This window comes from Nerophis lumbriciformis, linkage group LG02 (genome assembly GCF_033978685.3).
Source record: "Nerophis lumbriciformis linkage group LG02, RoL_Nlum_v2.1, whole genome shotgun sequence".
In the NCBI taxonomy this organism is placed as follows: Eukaryota; Metazoa; Chordata; class Actinopteri; order Syngnathiformes; family Syngnathidae; genus Nerophis; species Nerophis lumbriciformis.
This window is the reverse complement of record NC_084549.2, coordinates 42,498,009-42,518,042: the sequence shown is the minus strand read 5'-3', so window position 1 is coordinate 42,518,042 and position 20,034 is coordinate 42,498,009. Positions and strand designations below refer to the sequence as shown.

The following is a 20,034-nucleotide window of genomic DNA, read 5'->3' as shown; positions in this document are numbered from 1 at the left end:
GTGCTGGTTAATGGGGTGTTGATTGCAGGGTGCTTAACCACAGTCTTTTGATGCTCTGTCATGGGATCTGGCATCGGTGTGTTCCACTGTGTTTGCACTCTCAGATTGTGCCTCAATGTCTGTGTTCTTTTTCACTCTTACATTCATTGCTCATTTTATGTCTCTTTTTGACAAACTGTAACATTCCTCTTGTCATTCATTCACATTAATATTTGCTTACATTTACAGCACATACCTAACTGCTGTTTGTCAGAGGATACACATGTCCGCTCACTGCCAAGTCAGGTCATGTGGGCTGCATTGTTACTCATAACTTCATGTAATTGTTTAGATCTCACTCTTTCCCAGCCTTTTAATTCAAGGATGGATACATTTCACATTTGAATTGGTACTGTACCAATTCCTGGTACCATAGAAACGATACCAGTACTCAACAGTACCAATTTTTTGAGTAAAGTAAGCTGATTATGATACCTGTGCTTTGTAGTTGTTATATCATGTTTTCATATAACATTTCTGAGTCTCATTTGCAAGTAATATTTGTAGATGTTTAATGCAGTTGCAATTCCAAGATGTTAGATATCAGTAGTACATAGACTACTGTGCTTTGCCAAACCATGAAGTGGTATTTTACTTACTACACCCTTGCCGTTTGATTGTAACGTGCATCTTGGTTTTAGTTTTGAATACCAAATTCTGCTTCATCCTACTCCTTTTTGGACATGCTGTAATGAAAATAAACTGGGAAAATGTGATGTATACATGTTTGAAATAAATTGACATCATAAAAAGTTTTGAAATCCTCATTTAAAATCGTTAATCCTAATAAGTATGTGCATGGCAAAGCCAATATAAATTTGCATTCAGCTAGTGTATTTTGTATCATGGAGCCATACATTACATTATATTAAGCGTAGTTGTTTTGTTGGCATTGGTAATTATAACATTACCTAGAGGCTGAGTCCGCTCTGATTGTTGCTTGAGTGATTGTTTCCTCGTCAAGTATTTGAGCCGGCCGATTCTGCAACCAGATGTGATGTCACAAACAACAAAGGTATCAAAATATGGCACCGTTTGATTTTATATGAATTGATATTTATGGAGGACTGTTATGCCCTGCTGTTGGTTTTACTAACATAATTTGGTAGGTGTCTATAAGAGTACAGAATTTGGCACTAACACCTACTTTTAATACAGTAAATGTTGTCATTGTATTGCAGAGTGGGTTTTTGTTGTTAGGCCAGCTTCTAACAATAGCCTCAGCTATTCTTTTTTTAAAGTGTTTGCTGTACCTGATGCCACAAAATGTCGTTAATGCAGCCACTGCTCCATTGTATTGTCAAAGAAATGGTCAATAATTGCTATAAATAACACTAAAAATATACATGTTTTTCTGTGTGTGAAAGGAGTGGAAGTAGAGTCCTGCAGCAGCTTCCAGCCTCCTGGTTGTCCAAGGTTCTGGAAGAAGTCAAATCTAGTGACCCCTTGTCCAAACTGTGTGCTACACGACGCAGTGCTGGAATACCCTTCTATATTCAGGTGACTATGGTTAATTTTAGTGAAATTTACTACACTACTGACTAAAGATTTGGTTTTGGGTGAAATTTCAAAATGAATTGTACTAAAAGGTTTTACAAGTGAACCTTATATAAACTGCACATGTCCAACTGTTCAATGTTTCACTACTAATTTGCTGTTCTCTAACAAGGAGCTGAATGACAAAATTCACAGCAACTGTATGATCCCTGAATCAACAATACATTTTCACATAAAGGCCTACTTTGCAACCTTGTTGTAACATGCTGATGACACTCTGGAACACTCTAAACTTAGTGAGCACTTCTTCTGAGATCATTCTGTGTGAATCTTGCAATGGCGATGGACTAGTTAACAAATTGTTTGCTGTGGTCTTGGAATGAGTGTAGAAAAGGAGGGTAGGAGAGAGCCACATGGACACCATCTTCTTAATTTGCTAGGAATTATTTCTTGAATCTGATAGTGTTTCTCAACTTCTTATCAAAGTGCTGGCACTTGCAACTTTTTTGGCCCCATAGTGTCTTATTTTGCAGCCGTACTCAAACAGTCCAGAGACTGATTCAACAAAATGTGTTTTATCATTATCAAACCGAGACAGTGTGAAAACCAATACATATTCTTGGTGAAAATGTTCACTCAAAACAAAGGGGTATGAAAACCAAAGTACCACTATATACTAGAAATCGACTGATATGTTTTTTTCAGGGCCGATTCCGATTATTAGTAGTCAAAGAGGCCAATAACCGAAATTTAGATCCGACATCCATTTGCAGTAAAATTTAGCTAAACATCAGTAGTATATGTCAGTTAACTGCTGGACAAAGCTTTAAGTGTTTTGTTTTCAACAAAATGTTTAAGGAAATGTTGGACCAAGAGCGATATTTACTATGCTGCGCTAATGTTGTGGTTAATTTAGCACCAAAAAACTTTAAGGGATTTTACAAACACATTTATTACATCTGTCTAACAGGAGCATCAATATTTGCACTTTAAAATCTCCTGGGAAAGTTGATAAAAAATATGGGCGCGGTCGGGAGAGTGGCCGTGCCAGCAACCTGAGGGTTCCTGGTTCGATCCCCACCTTCTATAAAACCATGTCACGTCCGTTGTGTCCTTGAGCAAGACACTTCACTCTTGCTCCTGATGGGTCGTGGTTAGGGCCTTGCATGGCAGCTCCCGCCATCAGTATGTGAATGGGTGAATGTGGAAATAGTGTCAAAAGCGCTTTAAGTACCTAGAAGGTAGAAAAGCGCTATACAAGTTGTGAACGACTCATGCCGTCGTGTGGGTTTTCAGGACCAACGAGGAAGGACATTGGGCTGAGCAGGTTTTGACTTTCTTAATTTTTTCAATAAACCTTAAAGTCTTTTGCGGTCGCTTTCCATCTCCGGCTTCACCTGCTCGCTCCTCCTCTTCTGCTCTTCCAGCAGCGCGTGTCGTCGTCTTCCCTGGGCTCTCTTGCGAGCTCGTTCCGCGTCCGCCTCTCTCTGGCTCCTCTACCTCTTCCTCCTTCGTTCAGCCTCCGCGACTCGCTCCGCTGCGTGTCTTGTTGCTCGCTCTCCAACTCTCTCTCTCTCTCTCTCTCTCTCTCTCTTCCGGCATGGGTGTCTGGCTCTCCACCTCCTTCAGCCCCGTCGTTCTCGGCCGCCGTTCTTTTAAACGCTGCGAGGGGATTAGCTGATTGTGACCAGGTGCGCAATCCCCGCACCTGGTCAATATTTAATATTGGTTGGCTGGTTGGTAGTTTGAAATTTATGTTGGTCAGGTATACACTTTAAATGTGATATACATCACGTATTTTACCTATTTTAATTTTTTTTTATAACATGTCCAAAACGTAGTAGGAAGAACAAACTTTATTTATTCCTACCCTTTTTTCACTTCATAGAAAGTACTAACACATACATTCACTTCTTGTTCTCATTTTGTAACACAATTTACATCATCCATTCATCCATTTTCTACCGCTTATTCCCTTTTTGGGGTCGCGGGGGGCGCTGGAGCCTATCTCAGCTACAATCGGGTGGAAGGCGGGGTACACCCTGGACAAGTCGCCACCTCATCGCAGCAATTTACATCAATGATTTCTAAATGGTATGATTGATATGAAATGTATGATTTATAAATATGACAAAAATGTAAAACTAATTCTGGGATCCTTTAGCCTAACTCAGGATCTGTCTGCCTGCTCTCCTGTACGCATTATGTAAGTCTGCTATTTGCCAATATACACAAAGTGTGGCTTTTTTGGCAGAGATCTCTTTCCTGTCATCTTCAAGTCCATCTGTCTCTGTCGCGTTATTTGATTGAATCATGGAACATAAAAACTTGTCATGCTCCTTTTAATGAGCCCAAGTATATAGCGAGTGTTGGGGATGAAGGCTTGTCGTGCGATCTCTGCGATAGTGAAAACACGCAAAATGGGTGGAAGACCGAAAGAAGGGAGGAAGTAATGAATGCCAGAAAAGAAGGACAAAAACTAGAAGTTCTGACAACTTCTTGTAAGCAGAGAAGACGTGCTGTCGGCAACAGCACTCCAATGAGAGAAAAAGAGAGAGGGTGTGTGTGGAGGTTCGGGGATGGCCGTCTGAGTCACAGCTTAGCAGAAAGGAACACTGGTTATTACTACTAACTCACTCACTACCAGTGTTGGGACTAACGCGTTACGTAACGCGTTAGTGTAACGCCGTTAGTTTCGGCGGTAACTAATAATCTAACGCGTTATTTCTTATATTCAGTATCTCAGTTACCGTTACTACATGATGCGTTACTGCGTTATTTTACGTTATTTTGTATGTAGTATCGGCTAGAAACAGAAGCTCTGCGCTGCAGTGTCATCCTTCTGAATGTCTTGTGTCACAAGCGGAGGCGCGTTCTGTGTGTGTGTCTGAGTGTGGGGAGGGGAGAGGAGGGTAGGGGAGGGGACAGGAGGGTAGGGGAGGGGAGAGGAGGGTAGGGGAGGGGGGTGCGCTATACAACGTAAACCGTTGGCCAACCAAAAAGTAACCACAGAACACTTAGTGTTCTGTGGTTACTTTTTGGTTGGCCAAGCGGACGTGACGACAGGCTGTCCTCACTCAGGTCCGCACGGACCTGGAGGGGGCGTGCCTTAAGTCAGGCTGGAAATCGAGAGAAAGTTGGGAGAATGGTTGTCCCGGGGAGAGGCACTGAAATTCGGGAGGGTTGGCAAGTATGAGATAATCTCACTTCTTTTCTTTTGTTGAGCACAAAGAAAAGAACATTTTAGTTAAATGTAAGTTGTGTCTTGGATCAAAGATCCCATCTACTGCCCAAAACAACAATTCAAATCTGCCTGGTTAGGCTTTGTGTATGTCACGTGTGCCTTCCTTAGGTGAAGCCAGGTTTACAGCTATGTTGTTATTATGCTGTTTGTTACTTATGTATGTTATGTTGCAGCTATTTAAAATAGTTGTGTCAATTTGTTTTGGCCTGAAATAAATTGGCCCTTTGAAACATATCTTTGTCTTTGTGTGTTGTATGTAGAGCACATTGCTTAGCAGAGTTCAGTGATGCAAATGCATGTCAAGTTGATCAACACATTGTATTATTCTCCAGTGCAATAACAGTACTGAAATGAAGGCTAAAAGGGCATTAATGGGAGCTTTAAAAAAAAAAGAAGAAAAAAGATGTAACTAAATAGTTACTTTTCACAGTAACGCATTACTTTTTGGTGTAAGTAACTGAGTTAGTAACTGAGTTACTTTTGAAATAAAGCAACTAGTAACTGTAACTAGTTACTGGTTTTCAGTAACTAACCCAACACTGCTCACTACTTACCACAATGTTTTTATTTTTTTAATACTAAATATTGGTATCTGCAGATGTATGCAAATGTAAGTGAAAAATATATATATAGTATATATCGGCCTTCTTTTATTGGTATCGACCGATCCCTACTACCATTGGGTAGTTCTGAACCGCAACAAAATATGCATGTAAAAAGATGTTTGGCAACACACCCTGTTTAACATTCAAAACATTTTGCACACGTTTTATGTAATTACTTCAATTAACTATATATGTATATGTATGCGTTAGGTCTACATATTATGTGTAGTCACAGTATTATATATATGTATATATGTATTATGTGTTTTTTCCTGACCTAACGTACTGTATATTCCGCTCTACCCCGGTATTGAGCATCGTATAATGGATAAACCACAGAAATATAGACTATATATATATATATATATATATATATATATATATATATATATATGTATGTATGTGTGGGAAAAAAAATCACAAGACTACTTCATCTCTACAGGCCTGTTTCATGAGGGGGTTCCCTCAATCATCAGGAGATTTTTATATATATATGTATGTATGTATGTATGTATGTATGTATGTATGTATGTATGTGTATACAGTCGTGGTCAAAAGTTTACATACACTTGTAAAGAACATAATCTCATGGCTGTCTTGAGTTTTCAATAATTTCTACAACCCTTGTTTTTTTGTGATAGAGTGATTGGAGCCCATACTTGTTGGTCACAAAAAACATTCATGAAGTTTGGTTCCTTTTATGAATTTATTATGGGTCTACTGAAAATGTGACCAAATCTGCTCGGTTAAAATTATACATACAGCAATGTTAATATTTGGTTACATGTCCCTTGGCAAGTTAACTGCAATAAGGCGCTTTTGGTAGCCATCAACAAGATTAAGGCAAGCTTCTGGTTGAATTTTTGACCACTCCTCTTGACAAAATTGGTGCAGTTCAGCTAAATTTGTTGGTTTTCTGACATGGACTTGTTTCTTCAGCATTTTCCACATGTTCTCAATCGGGTTTAAGTCAGGACTTTGGGAAGGCTATTCTAGCCATTCCTTTACCACTTTTGACGTGTGTTTGGGGTCATTGTCCTGTTGGAACACCCAACTGCCCCCAAGACCCAACCTCTGGGCTGATGATTTTAGGTTGTCCTGAAGAATTTGGAGGTAATCCTCCTTTTTCATTGTCCCATTTAATCTATGTAAAGCACCAGTTCCATTGACAGCAAAATAGGCCCAGAGCATAATACTATGCTTGACGGTAAGAATGGTGTTCTCCTCCAAACATATTGCTGGGTATTGTGGCCAAACAGCTCAATTTTTGTTTCATTTGACCACAGACATTTCCTCCAGAAGGTCTTATCTTTATCCATGTGATCAGCAGCAAACTTTAGACGAGCCATAAGGTGTCGCTTCTGGAGCAAGAACTTCCTTCTTGCACGGTAGCCTTTCAGTCCATGGCGTGGCAAAACACGCTTGACGGTGGACACTGACACCTGTGTTCCAGCAGCTTCCAATCCATTGCAGACCTGCTTTTTGGTGGTTCTCGGTTGACTCTTGATCATCCTGACCAATTTCTCTCAGCAGCAGGTGATAGCTTGCGTTTTCTTCCTGATCGTAGCAGTGACAAAACTGTGCAATGCACTTTATACTTACGAACAATTGCCTGCACAGTTGCTCTTGGGACCTTATGCTGCTTTGAAATGGCTCCAAGTGATACAAAAACGGTATTATTTATAAAATAAAGTGTACCGAATTGTTTATAAAAAGTCAGGCTTTTGTCCGCCATGTTCAACAGTCAGAAAGTTGTCTTCTCGGTAAATTATGAATTCATTAGGTTCAGACGATTCCTTTTGGTCCGTTTCAGCTGTAAATAACAATATATAAATAATAAATGTCAGTGTTTATCTCACGCCGACAACACGAACAAATCAGCTTTAGCGTTAGCTTGTTAGCATTAGCATTCTGTTCACTTGGGTTGAGGCTAATAACTGCACAAATGGAGTGTCACTAACTATTTTTACAGCATGTAGTTAAGTAAATACAGTAGTTAATATTTAGTATTTACTTTCGTTCTACTTGTGTGCTGCCTCCTTTTTCCCACATTTATCCAACCAAGTCAGAGTAGTAAGCAGCTGAGGTCGCCAGCTTCATACTCCTCTGTAAATATATTTAAAAGAGTCTGTCCACTTCTCGTAGATTTGCATATCGAAAATAAGTTTTAAAAAATAAAAAACAACAATAAACTGCACGTAGCCTCGCCTACCGTTGTCTGCAGCGGGTCCTCGGCCGCGCCATCTATTGCCAGCTGTTTCGTAAGTGAAGGAAAGCGCGGGAAACTTTGTAGGTCGGTCACGACCAGCGCGTGTCTGTAACGGACGCTTTGCCGGCGTTGGCGGGGAGTCTCTCCCGTTGTTCTCACTGCACGAGTCGGAGGTAGGAGGATGTGGCCCTAAAAAGGCAGTTCTGGTCATCCCATGGTAAGCACTGGTGATGTACGATTTTCTTCGCGCTCCGATACTGAGTAAAATTCTAGCTGGTATCGGTGATACCAATCCGATACTTTCTGTAAATATACCTAATGTGTCTGTAAAAAGTATAGCAGGGGTTCCCAAATTTTTTGACTCGGGGGCCGCATTGAGTTAAAACAATTTTGCCGGGCTGTATGAGTGTGTACTTTCCGCTATGATGTCACGTTATCGATGGGAAAATGCATTTTTAGACAATATGATTTGCCTGAGCGGATAGGAGACATCGAGAGTAACAAGCGCTAGAAAATGGATTATAAAGGACAGATTGAAAAAAAAAATAGTAAAAAAAAATAAAAAAATAAAATACATTTTATTTTATTTTTTCACTTGGGACTTTCCGTGCCGCGGGCCGTAGTTTGGCAACCCCTGAAGTATAGTGTATTTCAAGTGTTGCTGCTCTTGAAGAATTATCTTCAAACGCTTATTCAAATTCAACTCTGTATGCAGTGTTTCCAAATTATCTACAATACAAGTATACATACAATTGTTTTATAATACTGAGTGACTCATTCTAACTGCCAGTTGTTTTCTTGCTTGCGCATTACGTATTTACTTAGGCGAAAGAAAAAGTAGTTCTTACCAATCATGTTTCATTTAGACAAGTTAAGTTACATTCCACTGTATTGCTGCTGGTGATATACATTATCTCAAATAACTAAAGTATCGATATTTTGATTTAAGAGTCGATTCTATAGCATAAAGATCTGGTATCGGCGGTTTCGATATTTTAGTATTGATTCACACATCACTAGAAAGTACACGTCGCAGGAGGACCAGCTGGCAGAGGAGGTAGGCCGTACCACCTCAACATGTGTTGCCTTCATTATGAGGCTTATATAAAAGGCTTTTAATTTTTTGCGGATACTGATAGATTTTTTTTTTTTCTGGTCCAGTATGGCTCTTTCAACATTTTGGGTTGTCGACCCTTGCTTTAGGTGCATTAAGCAGTTAAGAGATAATTACTCCACTGTAATCCTTCAGATGCTTTGGCCAACGCAAATATAGATGTACCTAAATCTAATATATGAAAAAGATTTTCATTCCGATGTAATAACACTTATTAATCAAATGCCTTGAGAGTTACCATACTCCATTGATTAAAACCAAATGTGTCAAAACGGTCTTATTTGAAGAACTGGTAATGTTAGTAATAAAGTACAGGATAGAAAACAGACTTTAAAAGGAGGATGGAAAGTCGGAGAAGATAAGATAAAGGATAGACCAACACGGAAAAAGTCTGGGGAGAAGATGAAGTCGAAACCTTGGCAGAAGTTTGGCCTTTATTCTCTCTTCCCAGAATGACAGAGTTGGATCCGGGAAGCCTCCTGTGCGCGCTTCACGATGGCCTTAACCAACCCGACATACACTTCACAGGAGCCAGACTGTGTTTTCCTTTCACCGACACTCCTCCCCAGGGGTTCGTGGGGGCCAAACCTTGTTTCCTTCTCCTCTCCTCCCCACCTTCATCTCTGCATCCCTCCCAGGCCTAATGCTTAACCATAACTAAGGCCAGATGTTTCCCATCAGCTCCCTAGTCAAGATAACTCTCAAAACTGCCTTGCTCCGACATTCCCCCCACTCTCTTTACACTGCAGGTCGTGTTGTTCAGTGAAGCTCTTGTTACAGTATATCCTTATGTGTCTTTGAATTTTATCCTGTATACACAATATACGTTGGCGTCAGCAGTACTGTGACTGTTGTCTTGAATTATCTGTATACTTCATCAGCGCCATAGAAATACACTGCTGTGTATTATACGAGATGGTTGCATGAGAATTACTTTTTTTTCAGATAAACGTTTTGTATTAGTTTGCAATCATTATAATTTATAGTGTAAAGTGTTTGTTTGCCACGGTTACACTATATGGATGCCTCGAGGGCACTAACTTTCAAACGGGCTTTATATTCCGCATTATATCCTGCCCCCTCCCTGCTCCGAGCATTTTAGTCATATGCCCCATGTACTAAGTTGCCAACCCTCCCGGATTTTCCGGGAGACTCACGAAATTCAGCGCCTCTCCCGAAAACCTCCCGGGACAAATTATCTCTCGAAAATCTCCCGAAATTCAGGCTTTCCCACAATATAAACGGTGTGCCTGCCCAATGACGTTATAACTGTAGAATGATCGAGGGCGAGTTCTTGGTTTCTTATGTGGGTTTATTGTTAGGCAGTTTCAATAACGTCCTCCCAGTGCGGTAACAACACACAACAACAGCAGTCACGTTTTAATCTACCGTAAAGCAGTTCGTCTGCCGTAAACAGCAATGTTGTGACACTCTTAAACAGGACAATACTGCCATCTAGTGCATTTGATGAAAGCACTTTTGTGCGTGCCACACAGCAATGCATCATCAGAGAGTGTGTTCAGCATGGTTAGAAAAATAGTGACAGAGAATAGAACAAGGATGGACAATTCAACCCTTAACTCAACAAGTATATGTGTAAATAAATGAACACTGAAATTCAAGTATTTCTTTTATATATATATATATATATATATATATACAATAAAATAAATATATATTTATAGCTAGAATTCAATGAAAGTCAAGTATTTCTTATATATATAAAAATATATATATGAAATACTTGACTTGGTGAATTCTAGCTGTAAATATACTCCTCCCCTCTTAGCCACGCCCCCCTCCCGAAATCGGAGGTCTCAAGGTTGGTAAGTATGCCCATGTAACACACACCACACGCAAGTGATCAGTAACAATATAATGTTATGCTACAAAAGCAGTGTTCGAAATACTGTACAGGCAGAATACTGTGCAAGTTCTCAGCCATGACTGCAAACTGTTGGTCGCTTCTCTGGGACTGCTTTTGTGTATGTGTGTATGACACAACCGTGAGGTCTCCCAACTTTTTCAACTAGGAGGGCCCATTTTGATATTTATATACAGTACAGGCAAAAAGTTTGGACACACCTTCTCCTCATTCAATGCATTTTCTTTATTGTCATGATTATTTACATTGTAGATCACTGAAGGCATCAAAACTATGAATGAACACATGTGGAGTTACTGTATGTGCTTACAAAAAAAGGTGAAATAACTGAAAACACGTTTTATATTCTAGTTTCTTGAAAATAGTCACCCTTTGCTCTGATTACTGCTTTGCACACTCTTGGCATTCTCTCGATGAGCTTCAAGCACACCTGTGAAGTGAAAACTATTTCAGGTGACTACCTCTTGAAGCTCATCGAGAGAATGCCAAAAGTGTGCGAAAAAATTGATTAGGCCTACTATTATTTATTATATTATTATATTGCACTGTTAAAATCTCATTGTTGCGCTATTGATCAGGTTGTTTTTTGCATTTAGTTTTTGATTTGTCCAGAGAATTCGCTTTTACACATTGTATGTGTCCATAACTGTACTGTATGTGTATGATGTATCAGGTGTATTGTAGATTTCTTTATTGCAATGTGCTGTAACACTTAGTCCACATTGATTGGTAGTGAGTCCACTTTGGTTATGGGAATATCTCTCAAAAATCTTTAACAGTGGTGAGCATTCCCTTCAATATTTAACACCTTTAAACCAACAACAGGTGCTGTTGCACCGCCTCTGCCTCACATTATTATAGATAGACTTGTATTATCCCACGATGGCGATATAACGACCTCATTCAAATTGCATTAACAGTAGTTGCACGGGTAGCTCACAGGCAGAGAGAGAAACATGAGGATTGGTTCGTGAAAACTACAATGTCAACTATTGAGACTGTTAAGATAATTAACTGTGAATAAAGGCTGCAGTTTATCTAGACGAAGTGAACGTATCTTTCATTTTTTTCACAATTGTAGAATCGATATTGTTACCTCTTAAATTGTGCGACATGCACATCAAATAGGATTACTTGTTACTGTAGTATGTGCGAGTCTCTACGCTTGCGCCCTGTGACGGATGACGGCGAGACTTGTGCAGTCGCCAATCATGTGCAACGTTATTTAAACATACGCTCTGTGATTAGTGAATCAAGTGATTTGTGAGATTTTGCACGTGCGTTGGGGTGGAGGTGAACCATGTGCACGCTTTTGCGCATGCGTTTTGTGATGAGTAAATCAAGTGTTTAAAGTGAATCACTTCACTTCGGTGAATCACTGAGTCAGTAAAAGAATCAGAATCAGAAGTACTTTAACAATCCCCGAGGGGAATTTAAGATTTTCAGCACAATCCCATTCAAGAGCAGACAATAATCACATTTACCATCACTAGTTTTAAATACCTAAATTATGAGTGTTTTGATTCAATTGTGTGACCTAATAAGTTTCCACTCTTTTAATAAACTCCCTTCAAATATTTCAGCATGTAATTAGACAAGTTTTCCTGTTTAATGTTAACAAACCCTGTCATGTAATTACCAAGGGGAATCGGGGTTTTGATCCCCACTGACTCAGTGTGAGAGGCTACAAGCCAGGCATAGCTTGCTGTAACTTACACATATAAAATATGCTTTACAATAATGATGTCATATCTCCAGTATGATTATACCAAGCTATTTCCTGCATTCTCTCCTTTGGACTATCAGTATGTGTCTCTCATGGTTTGTTTCTTCTCCACAGGCTCTTCTGTCTTCAGAGCCCAAATCCTCCAGTTGCAGTCTGTTGAAAATGACCATGAACGAGCTGATTGCTCTTGCCATGCCTGCCACTGACAGAAACACAGATAACTCCACTGTTCCTCAGGTTTGTAATAGCTCCCCATCTCGTCTTCGTATCTATTGGCCTGTTGTGTTTTGACTCAGCTCCATGCTTACGTGCCATCTCCCCACAGGTCCATGCTCTGAACATTCTGAGGGCGCTTTACAGGGACACTCGACTGGGGGAAAACATAATTCCCTTTGTGTCAGATGGAATGCAGGTTGCTGTACTTGGCTTCACTTCTCCAGTGTGGGCAGTGAGTTCCTCTCTACTCAGTCCTTTGCTTTTACACGAGTAATAAGCGGCATCTCACATTCATTAAAAGTAGTTTTTAAATTAAACCTAAAATAAACATTACCATATGTTTGTCTTGAACTCTAAAGATGTCTAAATAGCTAAAATTATTTATTCAAAAGTGTCATATTCTATTCTCCGCCTTTACAAGTCTTGACAATTTTATATTAATGAGACTGTATAATGTATACAACATGTATTATGTTAGGGTTTCGCAAACATTTTGGTCATGTATATTTTCTAAGAAGCCCCTTAATGTTCTCACCGAATTAAAAAAAATAACATTGCTGACATTTATTCAACCTCAATACTTCACACTTGCTTTATTCAAATTAATGTATAAATATATATAACATGTAACATATGCAGTCCTCAGATTACTATCAAGTTGTGTTCCTGTGACGCGATGCATTTTCACACTCAAGCACTTTAAGGGGTCCTATTGTGCAAAACCAACTTTTTTTTACCGGTTGGTACCTATTATTGTGTATTTGGGACACAAGTCCTGAAAATTTGAAATCAAACCATGGAGGAACTGCAGCGATATTTATAAAACAATCTTGCCTTATTTCCAGTTTGTTTCAAACAAGCTGTTTTAGATTTACCCCGACATGTGACGTTTTTCAACATGCGACATCTGTAGATAGCACCAAATATGGTAGAGGTTTATCCTAAGAGCTTTGCGCAAGGCTGCCATTGTAGTCCGAAGTTGTAGTCAGTAAGCTCCATATTTTTCTCTATCTTCTTGTTGCGGGGCAGATTGGCTCGTACATGCACATGCATCCTCCGCTCTTGCCATTTTTAATCAAAAGTAGTGAATAGTTGTAACTTAGGGCATGTCCACACAAACAATGATAGTTTCAAAAGCGCATATCCGAGGTTAAAGCTATCTTCATCCACACAAGTGTTGTTTCAAAACTGTCTGTCTACGCACAAACGCATACACCAGCTGTCATTCATATTTTCTTCAATCAGAAGCCTAGAGAAGCAGCAAAAGCAAACTTGGTGACATTACACCGCTGTTATTATGTTTATTTTGATATATTAGACATACAATGACATGTACATTATCTTTAAAACCACTGCTCTTACACAGCCCTGGGAACATTATTAATATTTTTAAGTGCTTGAAACGCGCATACGCGCCTCTGCTGCTGAAACCTAACACTCGTGGAATTATAACATGCTTAATCAGCAACATAGTGGTATATTACATGTGCAATAAAGTGTACATTATTTGTAAAATTAGCACACCCTAACAAGGAGCCAAGGAAACCCCTTGAATAGTTATGTGCCTAAAGCTGCAAAACTCTAGTTGAATTATAACACATTTAAACCTCAATATAGTGATATATTACATGTGCAATGAAGTGTATATTGTCTTTAACATGAGCACACATAAACAAAGAGGAAGAATACAGCATGTTTTTTTTTTTTAAGTAACTCGGGCACGTTATACGCGCGCGCACGATGGCGCCCGGCTCCATCTACACAAATAGAATCAACACGCGTAAGTTAACTTCATGATCTGTCGTTAAATAAGGATTAAAAACATGAAATAATATTACACCTTTATTATGACACAAAGCAAAAAGTCTTGCTTGTCAAAGTTGTCCCATCAGCTGGAGGTCCAACAGTGATCGTATCCAAAACAGCTGACTGTCATTGGAGCTGGCGAGAGTGTCTCAGCATCTTTCGAAGCCCATTTTAATGCATCTTTTCATCAATGTTGAGTGAAACTAGCAGCATCCTTACGTACAAACATATACAATAAGTCTTCTTATAGTGTGTTTAAAGCCAACAAGGCAGTGTTGTTTACTATATTGGAGATGACAGCGCACCACGGATGCAGTGTCATCTCCAATACTTCTCTGATGACAGCGCACGTCCTCGAGTAAGTGAAAGTCTCCAATTAAGCCGTGTACACGCATACGCTAAGCGTAGAGTATTGGAACTCTACCCTTTGGCCAGTGTTTGCAAAAGTTTAAGGACAAAAGTATGCATTTGCATGTGGACAAGAGCCCTAAACGCAGAGATAGGTTCATAATTTATCTATGTGGACATGGCCTTATATCTGTCAGTAGACCCCGTTGGGAGCGCCAAAAGCCACAACATGGCTGACAGGGAGTAGACGGAAGTCGAAATGGAGGCACATAAATAAGACCACCCTTAAAATGGCACATCCTGAAGAGGGGGTCAGAAAGTGGTCTCGGCAAAATATTGACAAAAGAGCCACCATAACATGTTATATAGACCACAAGAAAGTGTTTTAAATGTAGAAACAAAAAATCATAATATGACCCCTTTAAGTACCTTATAGTGTACACAGAACACATGAATGACATAAAACATAGCAATAAACACAAAATTAAAATGAAACCGTTATAAAAAAGAGAACAATTGATTTACTTTATCAATGCATAATGAAACTGCCTTGCTGTTTTATCGTCCCTACCAGCTTCACCTTAAACATTAACATTATTTAAATTAGCACAGGCCTTAAGCTGCATTTCCCATCCTTTACTGACTACAAACACTTTCAATTCCGTTTCCCTTTTTACTTTGCAAGGTTTCAAACTATCTTATGACCTTCTCCTGAATCAATATAAAGCTCACTGAGATACAGTGTAGATGTTGGTCTTTCAACACCAAAGCACAAGCAACCTTTTTATCTAAAGAATCAGACCACTACACTGCCTAGTTAATACTGTCGTTTTTTTTAAGAGTACATTCGTTATCATACTCAAGCATACCATCTTTATCCTCAATGATGGTTATGACAGTCAAATGGTTGGGACAAAAAGTGTGGCCAATTTTGGTGTTTGTCGTTTCTCAGAGCTTTTCTTAATGTTCATTTTCACTTCCATGGTGATCAGCCTTCCTTACACTTAGGAGACATAATGAAGTGCAAAATGAAAACAAATAAGATATGTTATCCATCTTCAGTATAGCACTGAGGCAGAAATTGTACTCTTCCACCCGGCGTGAGGCACAAATTGTGTGCATGCTGTAACTAATTCTCGAGCGTGTCTCATATATACAAAACAAAATGATGTTTTTACTAGGGCTGTGAACGCTAACGCACGTGATTAATAAAAAATAATAATAATTACGATATCATAAATGAATGAAGAGTAATTGCACATTCGGTTTGACCACACCTTAACCCAAAAGGCGGTACGCGTCAGTGATCAGGTCCCACGTGACCACTTTTGGTTCAAAACACACTCCGACTGAACTTTAGCTACAGCTAAGGTAATGTGTTTGTTTTGCAGCGACAGCATTTCTTTTCATCGTCGCACATCAAGTTTAGGGCCATGCCCACATGAACACGGACACTTAAAAAAATGCATACTTATCTCTGCGTTTAGGCCTCTTGTTCACATGCAAATGCATAGTTTTGTTCTCAAAAACGCAGACTTTTGCAAACGCAGTGTAGCATTCCAAAACTCTCCACTCAGACGGAGACTTGTACTCCCCTGTTGACGTCACGGTTGTGCGTTTCCAAAGCTCAACAACACTGCCTTTAAACACACTATAAGAGGATTTACTGTACATTTGAACATAAACATGCTTCTATTTTCACTCTACATTGAAAAAAGACGCTTCAAAATGGACTTTGCAACAGTGCTGCCAGCAACAATGATAGTCGTTTTGGATACGATTGCTGTCGGACCTCCACCTAAAGGAACAACTTTGACAAGCAAGACTTTTTGTGTCATAAGAAATGTGCAACATTATCGCATGTGTTTGAACCTTGTTGAACGACAGATCATGAAGTCAACTTATGTGTGTTGGTTCCATTTGTGTAGATGCAGCGGAAGCGCCCGTGCACGCGCTTATAACGCGCCCAAGTGACTAAAAAAAACATGATGTACCCTTCCTCTTTGTTAATGTTAAAAACAGTATGAACTTCATTGCATCATCCATCTATCCATCTTCTTCCGCTTATCCGATGTCGGGTCGCGGGGGCAGCAGCCTAAGCAGAGACGCCCAGACTTCCCTCTCCCCAGCCACTTCGTCCAGCTCCTCCCGGGATGTTTTGTTTTTAGCTGAAACAAGTGTCTTTTAATGGCCTTCCACGGTCCTGAACTGCAAGAAGGTATGGACACAAGCTCCAATGGGTTTTCTCACACGTACAATAAAAGTTAAAGTTAAAGTTAAAGTACCAATGATTGTCACACACACACTAGGTGTGGCGAAATTATTCTCTGCATTTGACCCATCACCCTTGATCACCCCCTGGGAGGTGAGGGGAGCAGTGGGCAGCAGCGGTGGCTGCGCCCGGGAATCATTTTGGTGATTTAACCCCCAATTCCAACCCTTGATGCTGAGTGCCAAGCAGGGAGGTAATGGGTCCCATTTTTATAGTCTTTGGTATGACTCGGCCGGGATTTGAACTCCCAACCTACCGATCTCAGGACGGACACTCTAACCACTAGGCCACTGAGTAGGTGGCCTAGACAATAAAGTCCGGGTGAAGTGCCACCCGGACTTCATTGCACATGCATCTCTATATTGATCATTAAATGCGTTACAATTCCACAAGAGTTTTGTAGCGACACACGCACGTACGTGCGCTTTAGGCACTTAGACATGCAAAAAGGTTTCCTTGGCTCGTTAGTGCGTGCTGATTTTAGAAATAATGTACACTTCACTGCATATGTAATATATCACTATGTCGCTGATTAAACATGTTATAACTTAGGGTTTCAGCAGCAGCAAAGTAGTATATCAAAATAAACATTATAATAACAGAGGTGTAATGCCACCTAAGTCAGCTGTGGCTGCTTTTTTTAGGCTTCTGATTGGACAAAATATACATGACAGCAGGTGTATGCATTTGTTTGTAGACAGACAGTTTTAAAACTACACTTGCGTGGATGGAGATAGTTTTAACCCCAAATATGTGTCTTTGAAACTCCCTGTTCATGTGGACATGGCCTTAAAATACCATCTTAAAGCAAAACACGTACTTGAGATTGACAACTAGCAGAGAACAAACAACGCTGGTGGAGTTTACCCACGTCAATGTTGTCAAATTCCAAAGTGTGATTCATCTGAGAAAAAAACTTAATCATTTGACAGTCCTAGTTTTTATTTAATTATTAGGAGCGTCTTCATAACCACAAACGGTGTAAAACAAGGACTACCTGGTAATAACATACACATTCAACGAAAAGAAAAATGAAAATACATCCACAATCCTCCATTTGCTACTGGTCTGCCGACTGACAGCCATTCAAACTCACTTTCACACCAATAGGCAATTTAATTTCATTAAATTTTCTAACATGTATGCTTTTGGACTGTTGGAGGAAATGGGAGTACCCAGAGTAAATCATAATAAACATAGAGACAACATTAAAATTCTCTATAGACAGACCTGAGCCAAGATTGGAACTTTGAACTACTTCACTGTTGGCAACTGTGCTGCTCCAATATAAACATAGTGTTACTTAATTATTGGCAAATGAATTGGCATCAGTGCCTTTAAATAAGCCTGTTGTCATAAGTCATTGAATTAGGCTCTATCACAGTCTTATCACGCATGAATCAAATCTATATTAATTGCAGTCTGAAGTGTAGAACATGATGGTGTTGATGTAAGTTATGTGAGTGGCAGGGCTAGAATTGTATTTGATTAACATGCTGGAATCAAGTTTATTGCAATTTTATTTATTTTAAAAACTGTTCTCCTGCCTTACTTGTCAAGACATTTGCTCTCACAGCTGATGTAATATAATCTTATTTCAGTTTGCATTTGCGCTAATCTCACAATTGTGAGCAGAATCACTCACGTATGATGTGATGTAATTTGTGAGGTGGCCACCTTGCGAGACAGACCAAAATGTGGTCACAGTTTGTAAGATATTGATTTGGCTTTTGGACCCCCCAGTTCATCCCCACTGGCACTACAGATTTCCAGATTACAACGTAGTCTAGGATTACACTACATTTGTGTCTCAAGATCATTTAAATGCTATCTTTTACTCACTATTCCATGAGCTGTTTTTTGCTTCTAAACTACCGGAAGATTGGGTGTTTTCACTTCTTTGATATATTAGTTTACGACTGTGATCCTCCCATCTAATACCACTTTTATTTTATTACAGGTAAGGAATTCTTCTACTCTTCTTTTCAGCACTCTGATCACAAGGATCTTTGGAGTGAAGAAAGGGAGGGATGAACACGCAAAAAAAAACAGGTCCGCCTCTCTTCTCTCTCTGGTGTAGAATGAAATGTTTTTATTGGCATGCAGTTGTGCAGTGGTTCTCATTCATGTACTTTATTTGCAAATAGCAACGCAGGTTCACAATTACTAGTTGCAAAAGAGTTGTCATTTACTCAGCAGTCCATACTTTTACAATTCAACTTTAAGGCAATTAATGATGAAATTAGTCTACTAATCTACTACACAGTTGTTTGTGCGACACCAGCAGGGGGCACTGTTGTAACACTGTTATTTTCCCTTATTCTCAACTCTCAAGACCCTACTGCTTAAGAAGATGCTGTTTTTCGTGTTTTGAGAACTGATATGTGCAAAATGCAGTAAGCTAATCAAGCTATGTAAAATGTATCTAATACATTTGAAGCATTTTGTCTATCGATCTATTAGTTTATAAGTATCGAACAGACTTTTACAGACTTGTTCTTTAAAATCAGACCACATCTTGATCAAGTATTATTCCCAAATATATTTTATTTTACTTGAACCTGTAACTTTGGGTTGTGCAGCAGGTCCTGAAGTGACGATAGTCAGCAAATGGGAAGAATAAAAATGTCATGATTGGCTGTAGGACAGTATGAGTGTCTTCATCTATCTCTAGTGAATAATCCAGAGTAGTTTTATTAGTCTTTGAGTCTGATTTGAGGAAGATTTTCACTGTATTTGTTTTGGGCTCATCTTCTAAAGGCTTCTATTAGCCAAGCCAAGGCTGCTCCTGTTTATGTAGTAATGTTTCACTATTTTTATCAGTCATCTCTCTTTCTCAAAGTCTAAGGTATTGCCCACTCCTCTTGACTGCGTGTTTGGTCTTTTATTTACTTCCTGCCAATTGGTTTCCTTGCAAGTCGAGCAACAACAAAGGTTCTCTACTCAGGCCGATTCTGGACTGGTCTCTGGCAGAGGTGTGGACTCGAGTCAAATGACTTGCACTCGAGTCAGACTCGAGTCATGAATTTGAAGACTTTAGACTCGACTTGACAAAATGTAAAGAGACTTGCAA

At 39.5% G+C, this 20,034-nt stretch overlaps 1 protein-coding gene across 2 annotated transcripts in view; it reads left to right on the top strand.

The window, feature by feature from the left end:
* thada (THADA armadillo repeat containing) overlaps nt 1–20,034 on the top strand; it is a 198,071-nt gene that overhangs the window by 46,536 nt on the left and 131,501 nt on the right. For both annotated transcript variants that reach the window (XM_061962999.2, XM_061963008.2), the window contains exons 23-26: nt 1,407–1,539; nt 12,434–12,556; nt 12,645–12,767; nt 18,922–19,013. In XM_061962999.2, the coding sequence (XP_061818983.2) occupies nt 1,407–1,539; nt 12,434–12,556; nt 12,645–12,767; nt 18,922–19,013 (471 nt within the window). The remainder of the gene's footprint in view (nt 1–1,406; nt 1,540–12,433; nt 12,557–12,644; nt 12,768–18,921; nt 19,014–20,034) is intronic.